The sequence below is a fragment of the Rattus norvegicus genome, chromosome 4, assembly GCF_021556685.1.
Source record: "Rattus norvegicus strain SHRSP/BbbUtx chromosome 4, alternate assembly SHRSP_T2T, whole genome shotgun sequence".
Classification (NCBI taxonomy): domain Eukaryota; kingdom Metazoa; phylum Chordata; class Mammalia; order Rodentia; family Muridae; genus Rattus; species Rattus norvegicus.
Window position 1 is genome coordinate 29,624,247 of NC_141537.1, and position 13,912 is coordinate 29,638,158.

A 13,912-nucleotide genomic window follows, 5' to 3' on the forward strand; every position below is an offset into this window, starting at 1 on the left:
CTGGTTTCTGGAGATGTCCTACATTCAACACAGAAGCGAGGCAGAAGCTAATCTACACATGTGAGAGATAACATGATGTGTCTGTCTTTCTGGACCTTCCCTCAGTATAAAATTTTCAAGCTTCACTTGCTTTCCTGCAATTCTCTCACTTTGCTTTTGTTTATAGCTGAATAGAATTCCATTTCGTATGTATACTCTGTTTTCATCACCCATTCATCTGTTCATAAACCTCATTAACAAATGGCACAGCGACCACTGGATATCAATAAGTAAAGAATGTAAATAATTCCTTGTATCTTACCCTGAATGGTGACTCTACAAATGGATCAAAGACCTCTGGGTATGACCTGATATCCGGAAACTGCTACAGGAAAAGTTAGGAAGTACATTTCAACATATAGGCAAAGGTAAGGATATTCTGAAAGGGACTCTGAACCCTCTGGAAATGAGACCAGCAGTCCATAGAAGGGATTTCATGAAACTAAAAAACTTCTGTAGAGTGGAGGAAACTGTTGTTTGAGTGGAGACAGCTCACAGAATAGAAGAAAATAAATATTTTCCAGATACACGTCTGATAGAGGACCAATAATTTAAAAAAAATAAAGAAACAAACCCACAAAACTATACTCCAAGGAAACAAACCATGTAATAAAAAAAAAGGCCATGAAACTAAACAGAGAGTTCTCACAAGAAGAAATTTGTGAGAACTAGGAAAATTTTTTTAAAAAAATGAACATTCTTAACCATCACAAAATTCACATTTGAACTTCTTATGGATGCCATATCACCCCAGTGAGAACACCCATTCTCAAGGACACATGTGTTGGTACAGTATGTATTGGTCTGGATGGGGAGGAAAGTGAGGGGGAAATTACAGTGGCTGTTGGAGAAAGCATCCTAGGAGTTTCTCAGAAAGCTGCAAATGGAACTGCACTGTGACCCATTTCTACCACTCCTGGACAGGTACCCTAAGGAATCCAGAGCCTGTTACAAAGTCACTGTACAGGTGTGTTTGGGAAGCTTGATTCCCAGCGTCTGGGAAGCAGGACTGTGCTTCTTTGTCCTGTTGATTTGATGATACATTTTTGCAGTCCTTTACATTGTAACTTTGTGTCTGGAGTAGATGACAGGTTTATTTCTCCCATTCTTCAGGCTGTCTTTTCATCCTGGTGATTGTTTCCTTTGCTGTGCAGAGTTTTTTTAAATTTAATGTCACTCAAACTGTCGGTTTTTGGTGTTATTCCCTAAGTTACTGGCATCCAATTCACAAAGTTCCTGCGTATGCCTGTATCTTGAAGTGTTTTCCCTTAGCATTTTAAACATTTTAGGTTTCAAATGAAAGCTTTTGACGTGTTTTGAATTGATTTTTGTACAAGATAAGAAGTGGGGATTAATTTCAGTCCTTGGATAAGCGGTTTGGACAACACTGTTTGTTAACATTCAACAAAAACCAAACAACAAAATATTTCGTTACATGTAGCAAATCTGTTTTTGTCTGATTGAACAGAATGAACTTTTGTTAAGGAAGCAAGTTGAGAGCTTACATGCAGGCCGCTGATATCCAGTCTTGATAATGTTCATGTGCACACAGACTATAAAACTCCATTATAAACATAAACATTTGAGGGACTTTTCTCCTTTATTTTCAGATACTCTCTTAATGTGTTTCTGAATCTTCTCGATAGCATACTGTGGATTCTTCACACCCCACAAGTCTGTGAACTTTCATTTGCCAAACGTGGTCCACTTATGTTTATTATAATCTTTGATATGGTTGGGCTTAACTTTCTTCCTATATGATGACAATTTACTTAGTATGCTATTTTTTTTTGGGGGGGGGAGGATTTCTCCTCTAACTTTCTATTTACCTTTCTTCCCTGCATTTAAGATTTGTACATCTTACTAATAAAAATATAGCAAATGCTTTTGAAGATGTAAGAAAAATTCTAAAATCGGTGGCTTTGGCGTTAATTGTATCTGCACTCTCTTCTGAATATGTCAAGAAGTCATAACAGGATTTTCTCTTCTCCTTGCTTTCTTGCCCTTCATCCCCTATTTTAGCCAAGCCTTATGTTGAAGTACTGTGTAAGTTAGTTCCTCAATATATTTGATTCAGGTGCTAAGGTATCTCTCAGTCAGAAAGCTAGTCAGTGTGGTATTAGGGATACAAAGTCACTGCCTTTGTTACTTTTTCTGTTTGTTTTAGTTTGTTTGTTTGTTTTTTGACAGGAACTGCCCTGGAACTCACAATGAGCTCACAGGGAGTTCTGTGACTACCTTTGACTTCTTAGTGCCAACCACACCCAGCCAAATCACTTCCCTTTGAAATATTGCTCGCCAGTTTGAGGCTATTGCTATCTCCCTTCATAGTTTCTCGTGATCCTCCTGCCTCTGCCTCCTTCAGCAAATCCTACCGGTGTGCGCCACCACAACCGGCCCCTTCATAGTTTCTATGCCATCGCAGTCTGCCTTTCCTCAAAGATTCTGGGGAGAATTTGATTTAAACCTGAGTTTATTCCTGTTTCCACTATGCATTTCACTTAGTACTCATTAAACATTTTATTATACTGATTCGATATTGATCATACAATAACTTCAGAGGCAGCCTTGCCTTTACACTGTTACCTCTGTCTACACAGTTTTAGTTCCTCTTCCCGTTAAACTCTATGCTTCTCTTTCATGGGTTCATCTTTCATGATTGTGTGCATTGATTCGTGAGTTTAGGATTTGTACTCATGTTTTTAGCTGAGAACCATTATCAGTTTATTCTACGTCTGTCACTTGTTTCTGTTGATGCCATCAAAGGGCTATGATGTCATTTTACTTTAATTAAAAAATAAAATTATTAATTAAAAAGTCATGGTTATAAAACTAGGCATAATAGTATTTTTCTGATGACTAAGGGTTTTGAACATTTTTTTCTACACTGCCCTCTCCATAGACGCTGGCTAACTGAGTCTTTGCTTGGTACTCGGACCCCGAAGGCCACACCTGTTTTTATGACATTAAGTCTCCTTCTACATTTCTTGGGAAGACTTAGGTTTCTCCCTGGGTTGACCAGTCTCATTTGTACTTAAAGGATTCTGCTATTTTAATCTAATTGTTTTCTTATTAATTTTGGAACTTTTCTCTGAAAATTTATTCCTAATTACATTATACCATTCAGGATTCCTCCAAATGGCTGATTAGATAATTTCTTTCTTTGTGGTCATGAATTGTTAGGTTTTTTTAAAAAAATGTATTTTTAGTCACTGTGTCACATTTGAGCAGAAAGGAGACTGGAGAACATATTTATTATTTTCATTTTAAATTCATTGTTATCCTTGGCACACAGGTAATGGATGTCGTTGTGACATTTCGTTATTTGTATCATTGTGCTTTCTTTTATTCAACTTCTCTACTATTCTGCCCTGTCATCTCAAACTTTCTCCATGTGAGAAGTCTCCTCTCTGCTTTCCTGGGTGTGTGTATAACCAGATCTAGATTCTGCATATGAGGGAAAACATGTGATATAGTAGTTTTTCTCCTTTTTGTCACCCTCAATTTACCTCCTTCCTCCTTCATCATAGGCTCTCTTCTACTTTCATGATACCACGTATGTTTTCTACATGGGTTTAAACACACACACACACACACACACACACACACACACACACACGTACTCTCGTACACAAATATGTTCATAGAATGTATGAAACCATGAGGTGTGCTACATTTGACCTGTGATCAATAGTTTATTGATCTCTAATTTAGATTATGTCACAATATGGAAAATGCTCATAGCATGTTGAATGTGTGAACCCAAATCATAAAACATGTATATTGAATGTTCATGATAATCTATATGAAAAAGCAGTTGCCAGCAAGAAAGGCCTGGGAGAAGGCTGTATTGAAATACTTTTAGCTCTCCCTTGGTTCAATTATGGGTAAATTTAATTCTACATGTGTTTGCTTGTATGTTCTGAATTTGTACTATGACTGTTTATTGCATTGTTTTAAAAATGTTCTTATATTGAAAAGTTATTTATCCAGTGTCAGCGAATTGTTACATTGATACAATCTGTTTTGTTTTCCCTCTGTTTTATGTTTAGCCAACAAGTCCCAAATTTGGAAAAGCTGACTCATACGAAAAACTGGAAAAACTAGGGGAAGGATCATATGCAACAGTATACAAAGGGAAAAGCAAGTAAGTTAAATGTTTTCAGGAATGCATCCTATGTGCAGTGCGTCTGTTCTCAGTGTTGAATAACAGTATATTTAAACAATTCATTTTTACTGTATAGTAGACTCTAGCTGTTTGGTTTCCCAGCTCCTGTGAGCTTGCTTCAAAGGAGTCTGAAAGCTAGCGAAAGTGGTTTTCTTGGGGGCAGGTTGTCCTGCGGACTTCTCTAGTTCATCCTAACTTTGCTTACTTTTTTTCAATGGAGCAAGAATACTGAAATGGGAATTATTTTCCAGGCGAATGAAGTAATTAATTCCTTATTATTCTTTAATTTTTCCCTTTATTAAAATGATTATAGTTTCCCCTCCCTCTACTTTTCTCAGTTCCTCTCTCCCTGCCCTGCCCTGCCCTTGGGATCTACCCCCCTTCCCACCCCTCATTAGAAAAGAACAGGCTTCTAAGAGATCATAACCAAACCAGACAAAACAAAATATAATAAGTTGAAGAAAAACCCATCATGTCAAAGTTAGACAAGGTAGCTCAACAGGGGAAAAGTGTCCCAAGAGCAGGCACAAGTGTCAGAGACCCAGCCATTTGCACACTCAAGGATCTCATGGAAACACCAAACTGGAAGCCATGATATATCCGCAGAGGACCTGGTGCAGACCATGCGGGCCCTGTGCCTGCTCCTCAGTCTCTGTGAGTTCATATGCATCTTGCTTTGTTGGTTCAGAAGGCCTCATTTTTCTGTGTCTTCCACCCCCTGGCTCTTACACTCCTTCTGCCTCCTCCTCCATGATTCTTTGAGCTCCTAGGGAGAGGGATTTGATGGAGACTTTCCATATAATGAATGGCCGCGGGCCTCTTCAACTCTCCCCTCCTGCTCCAGGAGGAAGCCTCTCTGATGGTGATTGGAGAAGGCACTGGGAGTTATTTTGTTGACACTTTTTTAAAAGGACAACTTTACCCTGGGTCTTTGGGCTATTTAATCTCTGGTTCTTGGTCACCAAAGCAGTGTCAGGCGTGGTTTGTATCTCACGGAGTTAGATACAAACAAGATGTCAATCGGTTATTCCCACAAGCTTTGCTTGCAGACGGGACATCATATGGAGATTGAAGATTTATAACTGCATTGTCAGCGAAGTACCTTCCTACACCAAGACTCTAGCCCATAGTCATGAAGGTCCTAGGTAGGCACAAGATAGGGTTCTCCATGTTCAGTAAGTTGTGTAGGTGTTGTCTTTAGAAATGGCACCTTGCTCTCAGTTTGGGGAGATTGTTCTGTAATTTCTGTCTTGGCAACAGCCTGGATTGTTTAGGGATTCCCGTGGGATCTCTTTTGCTAACAACGCAATTATGTGTAACTCATTCCCACCACTAGAGGTTTCATTGGGTGAGAAGAGATGGACTATTGGGTCTATGTCTTGCCCATTATTTAGTGATTTCATCTAGATCACTTTCATATATGTATTTATTTTAGAAATCTACTGTATTAGGGTTCCACCCTATCTCTCACATAGCTCTGAAGTGTAGCTATCTTTCCCTTTAGTTTTCTTCCTCATCCCTCTCACCTCTCCCCTTCTCTCTTGTTCCAGCACCCCTGTTATCTATCCATAAATATTTATTTCCTTTCCCTTTCCTAATGAAGTCTATTTATTTCCATTATTCCCTTACTCTATACCTTCTCTCTGTGGTTCTATGAATTGTAGCTTTTCATTGACATAAGAGCTAATGTCCACCTACAAGGGAATACATAGTCTATTTGTTTTGGAGCACTGCATTACTTCACTTAGGGTTTTTTTCTAGTTCTGTCCATTTACCTGCAAATAGCATTATTTCTTTTTTTCTTTGATGGCTGAGTAATACTCTGTTATGCATATGAACCACATTTTCTTTATCCATTTTTCTGTCGAGGGACATTTGGAGTCGTTTCAAATTTCTGTCTACTGTAGAGTAGGAATGAATCGGTTGACCAAGTTTGCCTGTGATAGATGAAGCATCCTTTGGGTATATTCCCAAGAGTTACATAACTGGATCTTGAAGCAATTCAACTCTCATCTTCCTGAGGAACTTAACTTCCACAGTGGCTGCATAAGTTCTCATCCCAGTGGATCCTGAAGTAATTCAAGTCTCATCTTCCTGAGGAATTGCAGTTCTGATTTCCACAGTGACTGTACACGTTTTCACTGACACCAGCAATGGATGAGCGTTCCCCTTATCCTGTATCCGTGCTGCATTAGTGAGCTGTCACCTGTGTTATTGTTTGTAGCCATTTTGACAGACATAAAACGAAATCTGAAAGTAGTTCCGATTTGCAGTTTTCCAATGGCTAAGGGTCTTGAACATTTCTTCAAGTGTTTCTCAGCCATTTACGTCGACCTTCTCTGTTTAGATCTTTACCCCCACTTTTATTTGGGTTGCTCTCTTAATATTGAGTCCTTAATTTTGGATATTAACCCTCTATCAGATGTGCAGTTGATAAAAGATCTTTTCCTATTCTATAGGACACTGAATTATGTCATCCTTTTTCATGTAGAGGATTTCCAGTTTCATGGTGTCTTATTAGTTAATTGTTCTTCTTCTAGTACCTGTGCTAATGGCTTTCTCTTCAGAAGTCTTTTCCTGTGCTAATGAGTTCAGGGCTATCACTTTTCTATCCATTTCAGTGCCTATGGGCACCTGCTGACCTCTTTGATGCATTTAGAGTCGAGTTTTGTGCAGGGTGATGAATATAGATCTACTTGGACGCTCCTAAAGGCACAAGATGGTGAAGATTCTGTCAGTTTTCAGCCTGTCTCTCTGGTTTCTTTATAAAAAATCAGGTGTCCATAGGTATGTGGATTTATGTCTGGGTCTTCAGATCAAATCCATTGATCAACATGCCTGTGCCAGTACCATGATTTTTTAAAAATTACCTTAGCTCTGTACACCTTGAAATCAGGAATTTTGTTGGATTTTTCATGGGATTGCATTGAATCCGTAGATTGCCTTTAGTAGAATGTCAATTTTACTATATTAATCCTACCAATTCATGAACGTATAAGATTTTTTTCAGTCTCTGATATCTTCTTCATTGTCTTCAATGATTTGAATTTTTTTTTTCTTCCCGGAGCTGGGGACTGAACCCAGGGCCTTGCGCTTGCTAGGCAAGCGCTCTACCACTGAGCTAAATCCCTAACCCCCTTGAATTTTTTTCATAGAAGTCTTTTACTTGTTTGGTTAGGGTCACCTCAAACCATTTAAGATATTGTAAAAGGTATGTTTTCCTGATTTCTTTCTTAGTTCATTTGTCATTTATCACTGACTTTCGTGAATTAATTTTATATCTAAATACTTCACTGAATGTGTATCATCTTAGGAGTTTCCCATTGGAATTTTTAGGGTCATTTGTATGTACTATCATATTATTTGAAAATAAAGATACTTTGATTTTTTTTTTCCTTTCCGAATTATTTCCCCTCGATCTCCAAGTTCTATAGTGAATAGGTATGGAGAAAGTGGACAACCCTGTTTTTTTTTTTCCTGATTTTAAGAGAATTGTTATGAGTCTCTCTCCATAAGATAATGTTGGCCATGGGCTTGCCATAAAGTGTTTTTTATGAGGTATGTCCCTTGTATCTCTGATCTTTCCAGGACTTTTATGATGACGGATGTTGAATTTTTTTTTCCCCAGCCTTCTCTGCATCTAAGTAAATGATCATGTTTTTTCTTTCAGTTTATTTATATTGTTGATTACATTTATTGATTTATATATGTTGAGCCATACCTGCATCTCTGAAGCACACTTGATCATCATAGATGATGTTTTGTTGTGTTCTTGGATTGGGTTTCAAGTATTTTTTGAAAATTTTTGTTTCTATGTTCATAATTCTCTTTGTTGGGTATTTATGTGGTTTAGGATTCAGAGTAACTGTGGCCTCATAAAATTAACTGGGTTATGTTTCTACATTCTGGCATAATTTGAAGAGTATTGGCATTCTCTCATTGAAAGTCTGACAGAAATCTATTCCTAAACCATCTCTGACTGGTTTTGTATTTTGTAGTTTTCCCAATTTTGCATATCATAGGTTTTCCAGATTTTGACTTAAAAAAAAACCAAAAAACTCTTTAGACATATTTCTGAGCCTTTCTTCCCTTACAGCCTCTATCTCTGAAGGTGAGAAAATGAATGTATTCAGTACAATTCAGAAAATTGTAGGAACCTTCTCTTTTAGCAATGTCCCAATGCAAATGACTTTTTTCAGCTTAATAACTTTACCAAAAGATACTGAAAATAATTTGGTACACCAAATTATTTTATGTTACAACATCTTTATAAAATCTGTGATAGGAATTGATAGAGAAAATGCAATGGAAAACTTTCTTTTAGGTCTAATTTGAGTAAGTGTGTGTGCATGTGTGTATGCATGTGTGTATGTGTGTGTGTATGTGTGCATGTGTGTGTGTGCATGTGTATGCATGTGTGTGTATGTATTTGTGTGTGTGTGCATGTATGTGTGTATGTGTGTGCATGTGTGTATGTGTGTGCATGTGTGTATGCATGTGTGTGTATATGTTTGTGTGTGTTTGTGTGTTCTCATAGTTTTGCTGAAGGTTTTTAAATTAAGAAGATTAAATATTCCTCATTAAGATTATGCAGGTAAAGAAATATAGAAATGTGCTATTAAAAGTAGGAAACTGTGCTTTGAGAACCTTTAAAGGTTTTTTTTTTTTCAATATTGAGTGAACCTGATAGCAAGTAGAGAAAAAAAGTAGTCAGAAAGCTATACCATTAATGACAGCTTGAGAGCATGGAAGGTTAAAGTGATGCTCTGTATAGTGAAATAAAGATTATATGGTTGTATCACAAGATTCTTCTTCTAAAAGAAGATTAGTAGTATTCATCATATAAAATGTACTTGTACGTTGAGGTTAGTTAGCACTGTGATGCTGACTGGCCATTAGAAAGCAATTATTTGGTATAAACCACAGTACTTATCTTTGCTCCATTTACCTCTCACGATGTCCTACATAATGTCTGCCACCACAGTCTTCTTTCACGAGTCAGCAGTCTTGGTGCATAGAGTTTCATCACCTTTGTGGGGTCACACAGGTAGGTAGCAGCAACACTTGTTTATCTCATGTCTTATTGACTGTGAGACATTTTTCCTCTTATCACTACACCAATGATTCTTATTATGCATGCTTTGAAGCCTTGGGAAGGTTTGGTCCTCATTGAATAATCCAGATGGCCCCTCCATATGCCCTGACTTTTTCCATTCGTGACTCAAACAAAAGCAAGTGTACTATTTGATGGAAAAGAAACAAGCACTTAGAACTGGCTGCCCACAAAAGATGCATTCACCTACCATGGGGTTAATAACTCTATTAGCATTTACCAGGAAGACTTACTTCAAAATCTTCGCGAGTGTTGAACTTTTTTCCATCCATTATTCCTGACAAAAAGAAAGACGTTACCGGTACTTTTAGTCTTGACGAAACATGATTCTGGACAGTTGACAGTTTTCATTTCAGTAGTTTTAAATGTATCTTGTCAGCGTTTCTTGACAACTCTCAAGTCAGCTGTAGAATTTAATTTCCTCCAACAGGAGATGAAAAGCATTACCCACTCACCTGACCCAGGAGATGCTAAGCTGCTTGGGCTCCACTCCTTTTGGGTAGTAGGTTCTGGATAAGACAATAGCAATGTACTTGTCTTACAGCAGAGTGTGAGGGTTGAGTGTGTCCTTAGAGTGCTACATAATTAAAGGGCCCCTTTAAACACTGAGGGCCTGTTTCTGTGCTCTTCAGCATTTCCTTACAAACGTCAGCATTCTTGCCTCTACCTTTCTATCTTTACCTTTTCTTTTCTAATCATTCTCCTCAGTCTCTCATTTTTTGCAGACATGATGTTTGGACTCCAATATGTCTGTGCTTCTCTGTGAGGATTTCACACACAGGTTTCTGGTATTGATTTCTACCATGTTTAATTTTCACCACCAATCTCATGGTGGTTCCTGGCCAGGCCTTGCCAAGCAAAGATCCACAAATTTGGTGTCTTAAATATCAGAATTTTGTTGGGTTACATTTCTGAGGCTGGAGGTGAAAGATCTAGGGGAGGGCATCGTATGCCTTTCAAGGACTTCTAAGGGATATTCTGTTCCATTCCTCTTTCTAGCTTTTTGGGGGTGGTGGTGATGGGGTTCCTCAGTTGTAGATTCATTACACCAAAGCTCCACAGTGTTCAGTAGAACATTGTGCTTGTGTTCTGTTCAGTGTTCCCTTCGGATCAAGTTTATTTTATAAGGAATTATTGTCATTTATAATGACTTCCTTTTACCCTGGTGGGTCTTTGACATCCATAGTTGTTGTTTCACACACACTTTCTCCATGTCTGCCTATACACATCCTCGCTTTCTTTTTCTCTCTTTGACACACACACACACACACACACACACACACACACACACACACACACACCATGTGTGTATGTCTCATGCATGTGTAGGCCAGAGGTCAATATCAGACACTTTCTTCTATTGTTATCCACCTTAATTTTGAGACCGTGTCTCTTAATGAGCCTGCCAGTTAGTCTATAATGGTAGCCAGCAAGTGCCTGGGATCATTTGTTTCTACATTACCAACTCTGGGGTTACAGTTGTACACCTCAGTGTCTGGCTTTTTCGTTGGTGCTGGGGATCCAAACTCAAATCATCATGCTTGTATATTAAACATTTTAATAAATGACCTGTCACTCAACTCTCAAGACCATGTTGCCATATACCGATCCTTTCTGTGCTTTAGTTACAATGTAAACACGTTTTCTTGTGTTTACATAAGTAAATCCCTAAGAGTTATTCATTTCAAAACTCCCAGTTTGACATTGCATTCACAACAGGCTTCTTTCAGTACCCGTGACATACTTTAGCTATGTCTTAGTTATTGCTTTTTTACCCACAATGTAAACAAAGCATATTGCTCTCAACATTAAATATATGCTGCCTTCTTATTCAAATTGTATATCTCCCTCTTTCTGCCATCTTCCTGCTGCATCTCCGTGGTGCGCATGAATGTCCTGGCAGATGTTTTCAGGAGCATCAACAATGCTGAGAAGAAAGGCAAACGCCAGGTCCTCATCAGACCGCATTCCAAAGCCATCCTGTGATTCCTAACTGTGATGATGAAGCAGGGTTACAGGTGAATTTAAGATGATCACAGAGCTGGGAAAGTCACTGTGACCCTCACAGGCAGGCTGAACAAGTGCGGAGTCATTGGCCCTAGATTAGATGTGCAGCTCAAAGACCTAGGGGATGTCAGGACAATCTGCCTCCGTCGCATCCGTGTGGCTTTGCTGTACTGACGAGCTCAGCTGGCGTCACGGACTGCGAAGTAAGGCGAAAGCATACAGGAGGGGAAGTCTGGGATTCTTTTTCTAGAGATCTAAAACATCAATACAAGGCCTCCGTGAACTGGGGGGAAGATTATATGTAATGTTGGGATCGTGGTAATCCCTGATTCAGAAACCATGGAGCGGTAGAGCGAGGCGTTGTTGTTGTTGTTGTCGTCGTCGTCATTGTTGTTGGGTTCTGGCCGCTCATTCTTGTAGGAACACAAATATTGTTCATTGAGTTCCTTTGTACAGGCAGGCTGCCTGTTTGACTTCCGAAGCATGATTGGCTGCAATGTTTCTTTTTTTCCCTCTCTTTGAGATTTGCTCACTTTTTAATCATTTATTTTGCCACTCCTTGGGGAATTTAACTTCTTTCGTTAGTTTTCAAAATTAATTTGCAATTTTAAGATTATAACATGACTCCATCATTTCTTCTATTTCCTCCCTCCAAACCCTTCCCGGTACCCTTGTTGCCCACTTTCAAAGTTATGCTCCCCTTTTAAAATTGTTGTTACATGTATGCCTGTATGTGTATTTATTCATACATACATACATACATACATACATACATACATACATGTACACCAGTCCACATGGTACTTGTATGTATATGCTTTTAAGACCGACCGTTGTGTATTGGCTAATCGATTAGGGGATTTATAACCTAAAGAACATTCTTCCCACTGTCAGCTTTCTGTGCTTGCCTGTTGTCCTTTGTCGAGGGTTGAGGCCTCTCGGACGTTCCTCCTTCCATGAGAGCACGTTTGTTAGTGACATCCCTATTCAGTACATGCTTGAGAAGTCACGTTGGTAAAACTGTGAGTGTAGCTTCTCTCACGTTCTAGGAGGCAGGAGCTCACAGAGGGGCCCCGTTCCTCTGGCTGTGGCTCTTACCATCTCCTTGCCTCTCTTCTACAATGACTCCTGAGCCTTAGGTGCAGGAGTCGTATGGGAGATGTATCAGTTGGGACTAGGATCTACTAGTCTGTGTTTTGATTGGTTGTGGTGTTCTGATCATTTCCACATGTTGCAAAGAGAAGTTTCCTTGATGAAGGGTAAGGACTGTGCTCATCATCATCGTCATTGTTATCACCGCCACCACTAACAATCTAGTTCTTTGACAGTTTTATACATGCATATACTATAATCCCATTATTGTCTCCACAAACATCTCACCTCCCCGATTGCCTATGCTACTCTTCTTCCTCCTAATGGTCCCTCTCCTAGATACTTTTGATTTTGTTTTGTAACTAGTTTCCTTTAACCAGGGCCATCTGTGTGACCATTTAGAACCATTGGCAACCGGTAGCAGTCACAGTGAGCATACAACTGAAGGCAGCGACTTACTCTCCCTATGACACTATCTGCCAGAAGGGGAAGTAGAGACAAAGTCCCCCCTCTCTCCATGACTGACTGTTGGCAGGCTCACTCTTGTGCAGACTCAGTACGAGCATCCTAGTTGCTGTAAGTTTGGGGCTGCAGTGGTTTTATCTTGCCCAAATAAAGGCATTTCTTTTCCAGCTCTTCTCTACTTTCCTGCTCTACACCCTCCAACCCCGCTTCTGCAGTGTTCCTTAAAGCTGGGAGTGGACGGCATTAATGTCTCATTTAGGGTTGAGCATTCAACATAACTCATTCTCGGCGCCTTGTACAGCAGTGAGTCTGCATCTGTGGTCGTTCACTAGGCAGAGAGACTTCTCTGATGATGGCTCAGAGTCATATTGGTTGATGCGTATGAAGCATTTATTTGGCAGCCAGTTTGATGCTGAGTCAGTTTAGCTCAACAATGGCGGCATTAAGTACTTCCGCTAGGTCCTGTGGCTTCCCAGCCGTGGGATTTTGACTGGGTTTAAGGTGGTAGGCATGGGTTTATATCTGTGGTGTGTGCCTCAAATCTAATTAAAGCAACTTGTTATCCCCTTACCTGTCATGCCGCTACTCTATCAAGTGAGCACATCTCCTAGTTCCCAGTGCTCATGGCTACGTGAGGCCGTCGATGCCTTTAAGGACAAAGGACCTAGCTCAGTTCCAGCTTGATTCCTCTGTGACGTAACCAAGGCGCGTAATTTTGTTGAGGCATTGAGTCTAACCATCTTGAGACGTATGACTGAGAAAAGGGGCAAGAGTCTGTGTGAATTTATGGCTTCTGGGGCCTTCTGACCAACAACTCTTCAGGAGGTGTATCGTACTGGGCATTTGGGCTTCTGCTCAATAACCAGTGGCTTTAGACTGGAACTTAATCTTTAAGTGAGATGGTATAGGTGAAGTTGTTCTATATCAGGTAGGATTTCTCTGTACTATATAAACTGGTATGTGGTAAGACAGGTCCAGGTAAACTGGTATAATATTTCAAAACCGGAAGTAAAGCAAGGGCGGACTGC

At 39.5% G+C, this 13,912-nt stretch overlaps 1 protein-coding gene and 1 pseudogene across 9 annotated transcripts in view; both read left to right on the forward strand.

Annotated features, from left to right (window-relative positions):
- Nucleotides 1-13,912, forward strand: part of Cdk14 (cyclin-dependent kinase 14) — a 582,117-nt gene that overhangs the window by 146,986 nt on the left and 421,219 nt on the right. For 8 of the 9 annotated variants that reach the window (XM_087657960.1, NM_001395582.1, NM_001395583.1 and 5 more), the window contains 1 exon segment: nt 4,092-4,186. The exons of the other annotated variant lie outside the window; for it this stretch is intronic. In XM_087657960.1, coding sequence (XP_087514086.1) covers nt 4,092-4,186 — 95 coding nt within the window. 9 annotated transcript variants of the gene reach the window in all.
- Nucleotides 11,138-11,633, forward strand: Rps15a-ps6 (ribosomal protein S15a, pseudogene 6; annotated as a pseudogene).